This window comes from Tupaia chinensis, unplaced genomic scaffold (assembly GCF_000334495.1).
Source record: "Tupaia chinensis unplaced genomic scaffold, TupChi_1.0 Scaffold000473_1, whole genome shotgun sequence".
Classification (NCBI taxonomy): domain Eukaryota; kingdom Metazoa; phylum Chordata; class Mammalia; order Scandentia; family Tupaiidae; genus Tupaia; species Tupaia belangeri.
In genome coordinates this window covers 2,836,673-2,852,324 of record NW_006159982.1, presented here as the reverse complement: position 1 = coordinate 2,852,324, position 15,652 = coordinate 2,836,673, and the positions used below count along the sequence as shown (strand labels likewise).

The 15,652-nt window shown below is 35.4% G+C and overlaps 1 protein-coding gene across 1 annotated transcript in view; it reads left to right on the top strand.

The window, feature by feature from the left end:
- USH2A (usherin) overlaps nucleotides 1-15,652 on the top strand; it is an 819,384-nt gene that overhangs the window by 121,464 nt on the left and 682,268 nt on the right. The window contains exons 9-10 of the mRNA XM_006155854.1: nucleotides 1,269-1,464; nucleotides 4,709-4,839. Coding sequence (XP_006155916.1) covers nucleotides 1,269-1,464; nucleotides 4,709-4,839 — 327 coding nt within the window. The remainder of the gene's footprint in view (nucleotides 1-1,268; nucleotides 1,465-4,708; nucleotides 4,840-15,652) is intronic.

Here is a 15,652-nt window from a genome sequence, read left to right as displayed (position 1 = left end):
AACCAGCATGTCAATAACCAATGCACAGCATGGTCAGTGACTATCATGGCTCCTCTTTCAGAGTCTGTCAGTGATTGGCCACTGCACATTCATTATTGAGTTTATTCACAAACAGGGAAGATATGGTGGTGTTGCTTCCTCATCAGTGATAAGTTCACATGACACCTAAAAAACACAGATACTCAGAAAAAAGAGAAGAAGTCTAATAAAGATGAAAGTGCTACATAGAAAGACAAAACTGGAAGTGAAATTCCAATGAAACGTAACCAGGGCTCTGGAAGAGATCATCATTACTGCTGTTTAAGAGAGACTATGCAGGTAGGAAGAACTTATAACAGGGACAAGCAGTTGGCATAATGGCTATGTTGCTGGACTCCCATGTAGTTGACTGAGGTTCGAGTCCCATACCCGGTGGCTTCAACTCACGCCCAGGCGCATGTGCATGAGTGTCCAAGATCCCAAGAGGAGAATAGAGGGGAAGGGATTGTGGTGTAGCCATCCCCCCTGGGGGATGATTTCTCGCTTTCTGTCTCTCTCTCTCTCTTTCTCTCTGTCTTTCTGGCAAGCGCATGCACCCTATAGCAAAAACTTCTCAAACAAACAAAATTTACAATGAACTTGACATAAATGAGGAAGGTGGTTGTGACAAATAGGATGAGAATGTCCCGGAGAAAGTGATCTCAGAAAAAACTTCACAACACTAAAAAACATATAGGTTAAAACGTTGGAAGCTGATCGAAAGTTAGAAGGGAGTGTGACAATTGGGCACGGCATTAAAGAAGATTCTCATTGAATATGCCAAGTTACAGGATGAGGTGAAGGAAAGTACTGTCCAAAGTCCTCTTGCCTTTTTTTTTTTTAATTAAGAAATAGTTTCAAATTTGTAATGTTTTATATCAGACTACTAAATAAATTTTAGTTTTAGTATTTATTTCCCTTTATTTTATAACTAGCAGTAGGAAGTTTTTAGTATTTTTGAAATTTTTAAAGTCTATAAAGGTCCTGAAACAACCATAATTTTTCTTATAGATAATTAAAATCACTTTGTATGGCTCAGCTTGCATGGCCGCTTTTATGAGCTTGACCCTTTCATAACTGTAATATGTTTTTCTCTGATATATAAAACATTTTTCAAAACAAAAGTGTTACTGACTTTTAACTCATGAATTAGCTTTGTATTTAGTAAAAGTACCTGATGTATAAATAAGGGGAAAGGAAACTGCAGCCTTTGATTTCTTTATTGTTCTGTTATCCCTTTATTTTTCTAGTGTGATCGCTGCTTGCCTCTTTATAATGACAAGCCTTTCCGCCAGGGTGATCAAGTTCATGCTTTCAATTGTAAACCATGTCAATGCCACAGCCATTCCAGAAGTTGCCACTACAACATCTCTGTAGACCCGTTTCCTTTGGAGCATGGAAGAGGGGGAGGAGGAGTTTGTGATAATTGTGAACATAACACTACAGGTAACTAGCAAATAATAAATTACTGACTTGACCTCTGAAGCCTATGTGCTTCTGTCTATTATACAATGCATACTATTTGAAAATGTGTTATCGTTATCTTATTTAAGAATGTGTTTCCATGTTGTTAAATCAGGAGTGCTTAGTGTGTACGTATTAGATATATATGTATGTATATGTGTGTATATATGTATGTATGCATATATGTTTGTACATATATGTATTTATGTTTGCGTGTGTATATTGTGTGTGTTTCTGTGTGTGTATATATATATTTATATATATATTTATATATATATTCGTATATCCTTGAAATTCTCATGCTTCCCTTCTTGTCCACTATGTCTGGATTCTCATGTGGAGATGTTTGCATCCATTCTAATTTGGCATGGACCCTGGCAATCTGGGAATACTCTTACTTAAAATGCTAATGAAATGTAGAAGATGATAATCGAAGCCTTGTTTTAAAACCACAAAGCATTTTGACTAGTCATTGAAAAGTACTATTTTCTGAAAGGCCAGTATGTTAAAAGCAGAAAGAGGCAACATCTGGATTCGTAAAATATAATGACAAGTCTGATGGCTTTAAAAGTGCTATCTGAAGCTTGAATGAATTTTCTAGATAATTATTGATGACCTAAAATGTTCCAAGAACTTGGCTTGGTGCTGGGGATATGAAGATGAACAGGATAATGAATTTTCTGTCTTTGGATCACGCTATAGTGGGAAAGACAGACTATTCAAGGAATGATTACAAGTGAAAGGTAGGGCAAGTACAGGAGGAGTTGATGAGAGGGAGGAATGAGAGGGAACAGAATGGAGAGGAGATTGTGAACTAAGGTTTCCAGTAAGAGAAACTGCTTATTGAAAGGCCTAGAGGAAGGGCCAGCCAGTAGCATGGTGGTTAAGATGCTGGACTCCCACATGGCTGACCATGGTTCAAGTCCTGGACCTGGTAGCTTGAAAGTCATGCTGGACATGTGTGCATACTCAAAATCCCAGGAGGAAGATGGAGAAGAAGAGATTGTGGCACATCCATCCATGGATTGGGGAGGTGATTTCTCCCTTTCCCCTCTCAATGTCTCTCTCTGGTGAGCAAAAGTGCCCTATAACAAAAACCTAAAATATACCCCAAACCCAAAAAAACCTATAGGAGAGAAAAAAACAAGGCACCTTGGAAGAACTAATAGAAGGTCAAATTACTGGTGGTAAGAAAAGATGTTAAGAAGAATGTCAGGGGCCAGATTACAGATGGCTCTCTAAGTTGATAAAGTTTGGCTTTTACCCTGAAGTCAATGAGATATCACTTCAGGGTTTCATACAAAACAGAGACAGTAAGTTTTGTGTTTTAAAAGGATCTATTTACCTGTAAAGTGGGGAATGGTTTTGAAAGGTTCTGAAGTGGTTTGAGAAAACTGGATAATAGGTTGCTGCAGTAGCCTAGGTGAGAAATAATGTTGAATACATTTAACGTACTGTGGACAGAGAGACATGAAATTCAAATGAAATGTAAATGGCAATGTAAAATAAATAGTTAATCACTGCTGCTGTTTGAGAGACTCCAAATATGCAGCCAGAACAACTTAGCACAGACAGACTTGACACAATGAGGAAGGTGGTCAATGAATAAAAAGGAAGATGTCCATTCTTCACTTTACGATCAGTTGACTATTTTAAAAACATGAGATTGATGATGCCTCTTTCTTGTATAAAACCATTAAGTGACACTCATTGACCTTAGGCTAGAAATCAAACTTCATCATGGCTTACGCAGATATTACAAGACATAGTTTAGATGTAAGAGTGATAGCATTGTGTGAGCAAGAAGGGCGTAGATAAGGAGAGGAAGAGTCAAGACCTCAAGTTCCAACTTGAACAATAAAGTCAACATTGACTCCAGCTGTTGAGATAGGAAGCACAGGAGGATCAAACCAAGGGAGGAAGGCAAGTGCTCATTTGGACATGTCTATCGTGTGCATCTAAAAGCATAGGAGAAACTTTCTTGCGGGCAGCTGGAAAAAGTTCTGAAGCTCCTTTCTTCAAGTAAGCCCTTTGGTGATACCTAAGAATAGAATCATCTATGTACTTCAGTGGCACCTTAGACTTGCCACCATTGGTAAATGTTTATTTATTCCTGTTATTCTTTAAGATCCTTGCCTTTTTCCCTGTAGGAAAGTTCTGTGAGAGATGCAATGTACTGTGTATTCTGCTCACTACTGTATTCCTCAGTGCTAGCGCAGGGTTTAGAACATGGTCATCACTCAATAAATATTCATTGAATGATAAATAAACAGGCATTTATAGATTGGAGATATAGATTTGGGAGTCATCATCGTAAGTAAATGGAAATATTTTAGAAATAGTCTAAATCCATTTAACTTTTAATTAGTCCATAGCCAATATCCATCAGGACGTGGATTTTCACTTATTTCTGTAGTCTTTTAAGATTAGACCAATTTCAGCAATATTTGAAAAGCGTTTAAAGAGGAAATTTATAAACTGGAGTTTTATTTTAACTTATTGTAGTGGTCTTACATAATACTCCAATTTACTTTAGAAAAATCCTTGTAGTTTGGATTTATTTTTCTTGTATAAAATGGCAAAGAAAAATTCCCAGATAATAAATTATAATCCATAAGGATTACCCGATATATTTAATATGTCAGGCTATTGCAATAATATGAATGCATTTGGTATATTTCAACACAATGATTTCTATTTTGACATTTGAAATAAGTAATGGCCACTAGAAGAAGCATTTTCATTTAATTATTGGAACTGCAGAATTATGAACTCTTATAAGCAGTATCTCATTTTATAGGATTTAGTCCCGGAAGAATAGTTCTATTACTACATATCTATTTGCTTCCGACTGTAAAGTATCATCTACCACACATGTAGAAATTTCTCATATCTCATTTAGAATAAGTCCCTGGCCCTAGAAATAAAGTTTTAAGCTTAGGAACAAACTCTTTTAAAATGTATGGGCCCCTACCAAGCACAGCTTTTTAGAAGTGTGGTATTACATAACAGATGGGAGTTTAATGAAGTAAAGCACAGTTTGTAACAGGTTCATTGTTTCATATGCTCTGGATCACTAAATTGGCAGGTAGAGATGAAAGGTGCATTAAAATGGACGTCCTGAAAATTATAGAATTCCCTCAAAGGAATACAGTCTTTAATTTTGAATTATGCAGCTGATTTTAATGAATTAGAAGTCATAATGCATAACCTTTCCCTGATGCAGGAAGGAACTGTGAGCTGTGCAAGGATTACTTTTTCCGACTAGTTGGTGCAGATCCTTCAGCCATAGATGTTTGCAAACCCTGTGATTGTGATAAAGTTGGCACTAGAAACAGAAGCCTCCTTTGTGATCAGGTGAGTTGTTAGCGTTGAAGATAACGAATTGCTCTCTTGGGCTGGCTGGGGGCATGATAGTTAAGGCCACTGGTGGATCCCACATAGCTAACGTCATGCTTTGAGTCCCAGACTCAGTGTGAAAAAAAACACGGGATGCTTGTGTGAGCTTGCCCCAAAATCTTGAGAATGGAGGAGAAAAAAATTGTAGTGTGGGCATCCCTCCCAGGGTGATTTCTCCCTTTCTTCTCTTTCTCTCCTGGCAAGTGCATGTGCCCTATAACAAAACAAGAACTGAAAGAAAAAAAAGTTTTAAAAAAGAAAAAATAATTGCTCTTTCTGCTAGAAACTAATTGGGGAGATACTCTCCTAGTGGAATTGAAGACTTTATTTCCCAGGACTTTCTCTGTATGTGTTTGCGTTTCATGGAAAAGATTCCTTTAGGACTGTTCCTGGACAAGTTTTAGTATCAACATGAAATATAGAGCTATGTAAGTGGTCCTGTGCATATTAGAAAGGCTCATTTTGTATTTAATATGAAATGTCAGCAAAGTGAAGGGTGGAAGCTCAAAGAAGACAGGGAAGTAAACTGAGTATTTGTCAAAGAATTATTGATGAATTAATATCAATAAATGACATTAAACCCAGAGCAGTTCCGCCCCCAATTCCATAGAAGATAGAATTGCAAGAGTAATTTACACATAGATAGAAATGGAAATTATGACATACTTGCCTCTGAACTTCTTATTCCAATTTTCTCTCTTCACTCAAAAGTACAATGGCTTTTCATAATTTTAAACATTTTTATTATCTACATTACAAGTATTGATGGTTGACCTATGTGAACACAGATTTGAACTTGGGTTTGTATATCCTACCTCAAGCAAAAGAAGAATTCCATACTTAAATCAGGTGTCTTCAGCTAATGTTTTGACCTTTTCTGAAAATACTATTAAGTGAAAATAGCAAAAGTAAATGAACAGCAAACTTACTTTGAGAAATCAGTTCAATGGTTATATTAATTTTTGATAATCATGTATTCTGTTAGAAATAGATGAGAAAAGTTTCCCAAGAGCATAAACTGCGATCTAGTTATAAACAATTTTCAACAGTTTCAGTGTGAACATAATAAATTGAAGAGAAAATGTGTTTCAGATGTAACTCTTGGCATCCATTAAAAACTGCTCTCCCCAATAAAAGACAAATATAAACTAGAACAAAAATACAAACTTAACCATATTGCATTAAGAAGAGGATATCCGAGCGTTATGTAAAATTTTTACTTAAAGGATCATTTTTCTTCAGATAGTTCTAGATTCAAGTAACTCTGATATACAGTATTGAAAGACTGAACTAAAATTCTACCTCAAAGAATCTCATTTTTTAACAATTTTATGTATTTGTTTCTTCCAAAAGAGAGAGAAAGAGATAGGCACTCCTGACAGGGTCATCACATTGCAATCCAACCCTCCCTTCTCATCTAGCCTAGATCATGGGCATGTGTGCACATGTATAACTGATGTAGAAACAAAATTCAAAATTTGTTTATAATAAACACTCTCAGAAACCTAGGAATAGAGGAGAACTTCCTCAATTTGGAAAACGCATATTTAAACAAACAAACAAATAAACAAAAACCAAAATCTACTTATAGCTAACATCCTTCTTATGAATGAAAGACTGAATGCTTCCACCTAAGATAAGGAAGAAGGCATGAATGTTTCCTCTCATTACTGGTATTCAACATAGTATCAAAATATCTAACAGTGCAATAAAGCAAAAAAAAGAAAATAAGGGCATTCTGACCAGAAAGAACAAAAAGCCAACCTTTTATTTGTAGATGACAGGGTGGTCTATGTAGAAAATCCCAAGAAATCAAACAAACAAACAAAGTACTGCTAGAACTAATAAGTGAGTCCCACAAAGTTTCAGGATATAAGGTCAATCTATCAAAATTAATTATATTTCTGTATTTAGTAATGGAGACATGGACATCAAAATAAAAAACATAGTACTATTTACATTGCTTAAGATGTATAGGATTATGAATGCTTAAACACACAAATGTTGGTAAAAGAAAGCAATAAGAGGTAAATAAATTGAAAGCTAGTGCATGTTCATGGGTTTGAAGAATTAACACAATAGATATGTCAATTCCCTCCAAGTTAATATGCAGGTTATTATACAAAAATTCCAATTAAAATTCCAGAAAAGTTTTTGGTAGATGTAGACAAAATTATTCTAAAACTTATGTGGGAATCTTCTAATATCTAAAATAATTTCAAATTATGAGAATGTTGTGATAGAAATTGTTCTACCAAATCTCAAGGCATATTATATAGCTACTATAATCAAGATTAGGTAGTATTGGAGAAGAGATAAGCACATAGGCCAGTATAACCTAATAGAGAAATCAGATATAGCTCCACACAGGTGTGGCTAGCCAATTTAAAAAAAATTCATTTATTTACATTGAATCACATCTTTACAGTGTACATTTCTTTTTCCAGCACAAATACTATGCATGTCAGTCAAGCCAAAGATATTACTCTATAACTTATCAGCAAATAGCCTGGTTTTTTTTTTTTGTCAATTAAACATACTTTTACTTGTTTTTTCCTTCCCCTTCTCTCCCTTCAATACTGAATTTTTTTTCCCATGTTTTATTGATTCACAAAATACCTTCAACTAAAAATATGTACAAAGCTGGAATCTAGTTACAAGTCCATTGTAATTTTCTTCTGAAACATTCTTTTGGGGTCAGCTTTAGCTCAAGCGGTTACTTCCTCAGTCTGGGGTTCCCATCCACCAATTTTTGTGAAAGCTGTAAAAGCAATTCAATAAAAAGGAAGATGGTCTTCAACAAATGATGATTTAACCCTTAAATATTCACAAAAATTTAAATGAATCATAGACCATAATATAAAATATAAACAAACTTTAAAAATAACAGTAAAAAAATCTTTGGAAGATAAGACCTGTTCATAAAAGAAACAAATCGATCAATTTTTGCTAATCAAAATTTTAAAAATCTTGCTCTATTGAATAGCCTCTCAAGCAAGGTTCTCTTAACATTTTTTATTTTGATTTTTTAAAGCTAAAACCGCCTTTCTTGAAATGAAAAAAAATTACATTAAAAAATACCTATTTAATGACCACAGTAAGCTATATAGCCTCAGCTAGATGCTTTGTAGTATATTCAATTTACTCAGTTTCATGCCTAAAGTCAAACATGTTCACAAATATATTTATATCAACTGAACTTGCTATTGAAAGTAGTTAGATTAATAAGATATTTTGTGAATCAATACAATGTGTGTGGGGGAAGGAATGGAAAACAACTGCAGATACCAGAGACAGTGTGGGAAGAGGGTGGGAAATGACAGAAGGTGAAAAATGGGGCAGGGATTGTAGAAATAGAAAATTATTTGTTGACGGTAACATGTATGATTAAGCTACTATACAGTGTGTTCTGGATGGGAAATCACATATTGTACACTGTGCTGATGTTCAGTGAATGAATGTAAAATAAAAAATTAAAAAATGAAAATGTTAAGACAAGCTACAAATTTAGAGAAAACACTTGTAAACTATATGTATAAAAAATAACCCCTCCTACCTAGAATTTGTAAAAGACTCAACATTTTAAAAATATAACACAGGTGTAGGATGGGTTAAGGTTCTGGATTCCTATGTGGCCATCCACAGTTCAAGTCCTAGACTTGGTGGTTTGAAAATCACACTGGGAACATGTGCCAAAAATCCTGGGAGGAGAATGGAGGAGAAAAGATTGTGGCATGTCCGTTCATCCTGGAGGGGGGAGGTCATCTATCAGCTTCCTTCTCTCTCTGGCAACACCCTATTGCAAAAAAAAACTAAAAAAAAAAATTAAAAAATATAGATATACATATACACAAAATATATGTGTATATGTATGTATACATATATACACACATCAAAAACACACATGAATATATATGTGTGTATATATATGTGTGTATATATACATACATACAGACATATGTATTGTGTGTATATATATATATACACATATACATATACACACACACACATGCACACACATAGAATTCAGACTCACCTTCCTCAATTTCAAATTTTACTTTAATATTGTAGCAACCAAGATAATGTAATACTAGTGTAATGCAAGACATATAGATTACTGAAATAGAACTTATAGTCTAGAAATAAACCTTCACTTTTACAGGTAATTGAATTTTGACAGAAGCGACAAGGAATTTCAATGTAAAAACGTAGCCCTCTCCACAAATTGTGCCAGGAAAGCTATGTATCCCTGTGCAAAAGTGTAAAGTCAGGTTCCTACCTCACACCATATATAAAAATTAAAATAGAGCAATGAACTGAATGAATATAAAAAATGAAGCCATAAAAATCTTAAAGGACAATATTATTTTCAGCCTTCCTGTCCACTGATTAAAGCCAATGGCTTTTTAGATATTGCACCAAGGAATAGTCAGCAAAAGAAAAAATTTTCAAATAATACATCATTAAAATTAAAATCATTCATGTCTCAAAAGATACCATCATATGAAAAAGTGGGAGAAGATATTTGCAAAGCTTATTCCTGATAAGAGACTTTTCTATTGTGTATACAAACACTCATTCAATAATGAAAAGACAAATAACTAAAAAATGAGTCAAGAATTCAAATAACCATGGAAGATATACAAATAGCCAGCAAGCAATGAAAAGGTACTCTATATCCTCTGTCAGCAGAGAAGTGCAAACCAAATCCCCAATGAGATACCATTTCACACTCACTATATGCTGTAACTAAAAAGACAAGAAATAAATAATTGGTGAGGATGTGGAAAAAGTGGAATTCCCGTAGAATGCTGATGAGTGCGTAAAATCTGTACCCACTTCAAAAAACAGTCTCGTGTTCCTAAGATGATTAAACATAGAGTTGCCATGTGATTCAGAAGTGTCGCTCTTTGGTAAAATGAAAACATGTATAATTTCACAAAATCTTATTCATAAATATCATAGCTACATTATTTACAATATTAAAAATATATAAACAATATATAAAGGAACTACTGGCATATGCTCCATGTGCTTAAGCATTGGAAATGGTGTAGAGAAGGAAGCTGGACCAAAAAAAAGAGAAGCATTTTAGCTTTTATTTTATTTTCTTTCATTTATTTATTTTTACATTTTTCCACAAACATTTACTTTACATAGCAAAAAATTTTAGCTCATACTCCATAATTCTTGACAGTTTACAAACAACTTTCAAAATTTTAAAATATTGAATTTTAAAGATAATGTTCAAAATATGTCTTATAATTTTGTATAATTTTATAACTCTATAACAACAGAAGCAGTATGGTTTCATATATATATATATGTATATATATATATATATTTAAAGTGCAGACACTCGGTATATATTAAGTGGGGACATACAATGCCTCTCCTTCACAGCATGGCTTGCTTCACTCAGCAGTAAGTCTTCTATATTCATCCACTTCCCTTCAAAAGCCAGGGTTTTGTTGTTTTTTATGGATGAATAGTATTCCATTGAGTATATGTGCCACAATTTTTCTAACCATTCTTCAGTTCGTGGGCATTTAGGTTGTTTCCATGACTTAGCAATCGTGGAAAGTGCCGCAATAAACATCGATGTGCAAGCACTTTTTTGATTAAGTATTCTTCTGTCCTTCGGGTAGATACCAAGGAGTGGGATTGCTGGATCATATGGTAGTTCTATCTGTAGATATGGGAGGAATCTCCAAATTGTTCTCCACAGTGGTTGGACCAATTTGCAATCCCACCAGCAGTGTAAGAGAGTTCCCTTTTCACCACACCCCCTCCAGCACTTGCATTTTAGCTTTTAAAGATGATTCTATATGTTGGTATTTTTCTGTGTGTAAAAATCTAGTTTAAAAATGCACAAAGGAGAAAGATTTAAAATATTAACTTTTTTCAGTTTTAAAAACATTTTTTTCCCACTTTTATCCTTCCAAATACAGTCTGTTGATCACTTTTAGCTAAAAAAATACATGTTCACTATTTTGATGTGTAGCAAGAAGAGCTACACACGGGAATGTGAATGTAAATAAAAATGATAGAACCATTTCATGAATTTTAAACCTCCACATTATCTCCTTGTAAATCACATTCATACTTTGCCTTAATTTTTATTTTTTTACATTCCAAATAGAGAAATGAAGTATATGGGTTTTTGTGACTTGCAGAAATATTGTGTTAAGTATACCTTGCCTAAATATGTTATAAAATTTTTCTAAAAATGTTTACTGTCATTATCAATGAGATAACATAATACACACTAAAAAAGTTGTCAACAATGTCAGAATTATAAACTGTAAAATTGAATTCAAGGACATTTTTAAAATTCATGCAATTGCAATCCTTAATAATATTAGGGAGCATACAAGGAAATTAGGCAGTAGTTCAAGTCTCATTTTGTTATAATAACTTAGGAATCAAGCCAATCCCAAATGGCTTGAGTGACTGTGTTGTGAGCTCTGCGTTCTGGAAGGGAACTTTCCCTTTGGCACTTGCCATTTGAAACTCAATCCAATCTCATAAGATATGGCATGTTTGCCTTATTCTTCCATGAGAAATGTTGTAATTTCTCCTCATGTGAATGCCAAGATCTTGAGAATGCCATGAAATGATACTCTGACTCACGGTGTCCTAAAAATACGAATGCCAAAGTTAAGACACAGAGAGCATCTAACGCACAGTAATAATATGAATATTAATAGGAGAGAGGAAAATAAAGAGTTATCATTATTGCTGGCGAGTTCTTAACATAGAGCCCTTGGATACCCAGGGCTACCATATGATTTTTATGCACACACATACACCTTTAACTTGTACATAGGAGTGTAGGACTTTCATCAGTTCCAAAGGGGAACATGAGCCAAAAATACTATTTCATTGCACTGTGAAAACAGTCCATTTGTTTTATTATCTGGCTCAGTTATTAGTTTGTGTACATATAGTGAGTTGCCCAGGATGTCCCAGCACTTTTTTTCCTCCTTAAACTCAGTTACATCATAAGCTTCTTTGCATGTGTCCCATGTTGGAAGCTTGGAAGCTTGACTGGCCTGACCCTTTCCCTCATCTAGTGTGACTTAAGTCAAGGTAAGCCAGATAAGGCCCAAATCCTGGATGATACTTTTTCTTTACCTCATGGTATCTGGAGAAGTGTCTATGAACCCATACCTAAAGTGCATGTATCTAGAGGACAGTCTGCTTCTGACTAGGGCAGAATTCAGCTCTATGGCTCTATCCATCCTGCCCCTGCCCCACTCCTGCCTCTGCCCTTCCATATATGCTGGTATTTCTGGACACCTACCCTGGCCATCTCCATAGATAATGCTGATGAGGTGAGGAGATTTCAGTACAAGTCCCCAGCATATGGCCTTATTCACGGAGAAGGCATTCAAGATATACTGAATGTTGTCCTGCTTGGGATTTTCTCTCTCTTACCTTCTCTCTCTCTCTTTTATTGTGCTGTGTTCTCAGATCTAGTTGAGGAAGCTCTGCGAGTTTGGTCATAGCAATCAAGATATAGGTCAGCCCAGAGTAGGGCTTCTCCAACTTTTAATATGCATATGAATATCCCAGGTATTTATTTTTGTTTACTTATTTAGTTAAATTTTAAAAATTATTATGATAGGGTTATGTGTGGCCTCATGGAAATGAGAGAGAGACACAGACAGACAGACACTGAGTAAGCACCCTCCACAAGGTCTGGTCGTGTCACTATCCCCTTCCTCTAGTCTATGGGATCTTGTGTGTGCCCAGTGTGTTTCAGACTCCCTGGACTGGGGGTTCGAACAACAGTCACCATGTGGAATCTGGCTTTTCACAAGCAGTGTGTAATTGTTGTACCATGATATGGTATGCAGACTTGACCAAATAACACCTCAGGCATTTAAAGCTACATGCAATAGTGATAATGGCATGGGCAGGGGGTTTAGATAGAGACTAGATGTTGGAAGAATTCATGTAATTAATAAGTGTAAGATAATATGTTACTAGGCTCATTGCATTGCTATGAATAGTAGTTAAAATAGGCTAAGCAAATGTAACTCCTAAGTGTCTAGTGTCCCAACAACATAGAAGTGTATTTCTTGCCAATTTAACCCTTCCAAGATGGCTGTTCCTAGTTGCTTAGTGATTCTCTTCCATATAAAGTTCAGGCATGCAGGCTCCTTCCATTGTCTAACTTTCTTTTCACTGGACAAGAAAAAGATAATGTGGAAAATGAACTCCCACTTTCTAAAAGTCTCTGTCTGACAGAGGCACACGTTTTCTCTTCTGTTGTCCCCTTGGTGACAGCTAGTCAGGTGTTACCCTACTGACATGAAGGGCTGGAAAAAAATGCAGTATGTGACTATGTAGCCACTCCCCAGAGACAATTGTGTGTATGGAAGAGGGAGGGGTTTTGGTGGGAGCCTTTCATCTCTGTTCAATACCCATGGCAGAAGGCAGTTTGAGAGTAAGAAGGGCATTCTCTTGTACACAAAGAGCATAGTGGCTTCTGTTAAACTATGACCTCTGAGAACAGAGTATCTTGTCAACTCCTTGGTATTAATGACTAATATTGGTAGCAGTGCCTGTCTGGGGATGGCCTTGTAAGAGACCCTTGTGGAAGCACATACCACAGCAATACATACCAACAGAAGAGAACTACAAGTGGGAGGTAAAACAGCTCACATACAAGGGGAAGAGACATATTTATGAGCACACATGAGTGAGTCTCCAGGGACAAGGAAATGAGATTACAATCACTCTCCCCTTAGGTATTCCCAGAAAAGAGGAGTAGGAGGAAAATGATGCATCAAGTCCAATGAATGTAGAAAAGATGCTTAGGGATCATAGATTTTAAAGCAATTTAAAAAATATGAGTGTTGCAAGACTTTTAGCAAGAGTAGACACCACAGGCTGAATGCATTTTCTTGGAGTCATGAAGAGGTATAAACTTTGTTTAGGTAGGTAAGGAGGGTATAGATACATATAAAAAGTTAGTTAAAAAATTATTTACTATAGTATAGTGTCCCTTTATAAATGCTTTTCAATGATACTGACTTGTTCAGGAACAGAATATACTCAATATCCCTACTCCTTGGCCTCCCAAGCCCACGTGTTGTTCCTTTGCAGAGGTAGTTGTACTCCCAGAATCAAGGGAGAACAGGTGATAAAGATGATAGGCACCTAGGGTATAGATACATATAAAAAATTAGTTTAAAAATTATTTACTATAGTATAGTGTCCCTTTATAAATGCTTTTCAATGATACTGACTTGTTCAGGAACAGAATATACTCAATATCCCTACTCCTTGGCCTCCCAAGCCCACGTGTTGTTCCTTTGCAGAGGGAACAGGTGATAAAGATGCTAGGCACCTGAGTTTTCTCCCAAACTGGGAATGTATCAGCTCCTGGTGAGCCAGAGGATCTGGCTGCCTCTCAATCCACCCACCTGCATGAAAATGCCACATTGTGAAGTGTGCAAGACAGGTTGACAAGTTACTAAAAATGCATGAGGACAGAAGCCAGTAAGTAAGACTGTCATATGTCCTATTTGTTTTGCACTTGCCATGCACAAAAACATTGTGCCAAACACTTCAGTCGATTAATGCAGTCCTTACCAAAGTTAGTGAAGTAGTTATTTATTCACAGTGTAACTGAGGACTCTGAGCCACAGGGAAATAGAGTAACTCCTCCAAGGCCATACAAGTAATAATGAGGTAGATCAGAGATTCACAACTTACATTGTTTCTTTCTGAAGCCCAAACTCTTCTGGAGGTTAGTAACATGGGGTTCTTACTTAATGTGCCAGCGCTAAGCATGACAGTACAGAGAAGAGACCCCCCACAGCAGTTTGCTGAATAGGATGTTTACTTGCACTCTCCAAAAGTAGGAATGAAAGATACCCATTTGTTTGCATATCGGTATGCCAAACCCTATCAATGAAATCCTAAATATTAAACTAAATTCCCAAGTATTTAGGAAATAACCATGTGCCATATAATTGAGTGGCCAATTAATTTCCTGGGATCAATACATTTCTTAAAAGGAAATTTGGTTGATATTACAGGGTTAATGCAGCACAGTGCTTAATGTTTACCAAGGCTTATTACTTTATATAACCTAAGATCTTTGAGTATGTTATAAGGGCACTTAAAAAAACCTCCGATCTATTTATTTTCTTAATCATCTCAGATGGACACCTTCCTCTAGTAATATATTTGCAATTCATATTTTAACTGGTTCAATTAACACTATAGTAAGCAGGCATTCTCTTATGTAGGTTCATAGCAACTTTTATCACTTTTACTGGAACCAAACAAAAAAAGATTGTTAAGCCAAACAAGTTAACTTTCCTAAAGGTATATTTTTATACAACATTAGCTGCAGATGTGCAGAATACATTTATTCATGTTAGAAATAAATGCTACTGTAAGATCTTTCATTTTGATAAAATCAAAATACCATCTTGTTAATAACTACTATATTAATTTTGCAGCAAATTACAATAAGACCACACCGTATAGTTGTGCCATTCAGATGACATTTATGAAATGCTCTAATTTAACATGGTGACATATATTACATGCATCTTTTACAAGTTATAGCTTATAATCTCTGAGTGAAATAGACCTAAACCAGCAAAAAAAAAAAAAAAGAAAAAAAAAAGGAGCATGATGCAATATGAAATTTTACCCCTTTGAGAACTAGAGGGACTATAATTACATTGCTTCCTCTTAAAACCATTCAAGTATGTAACCATTGCTGGGAACAGCAGTACGCAAG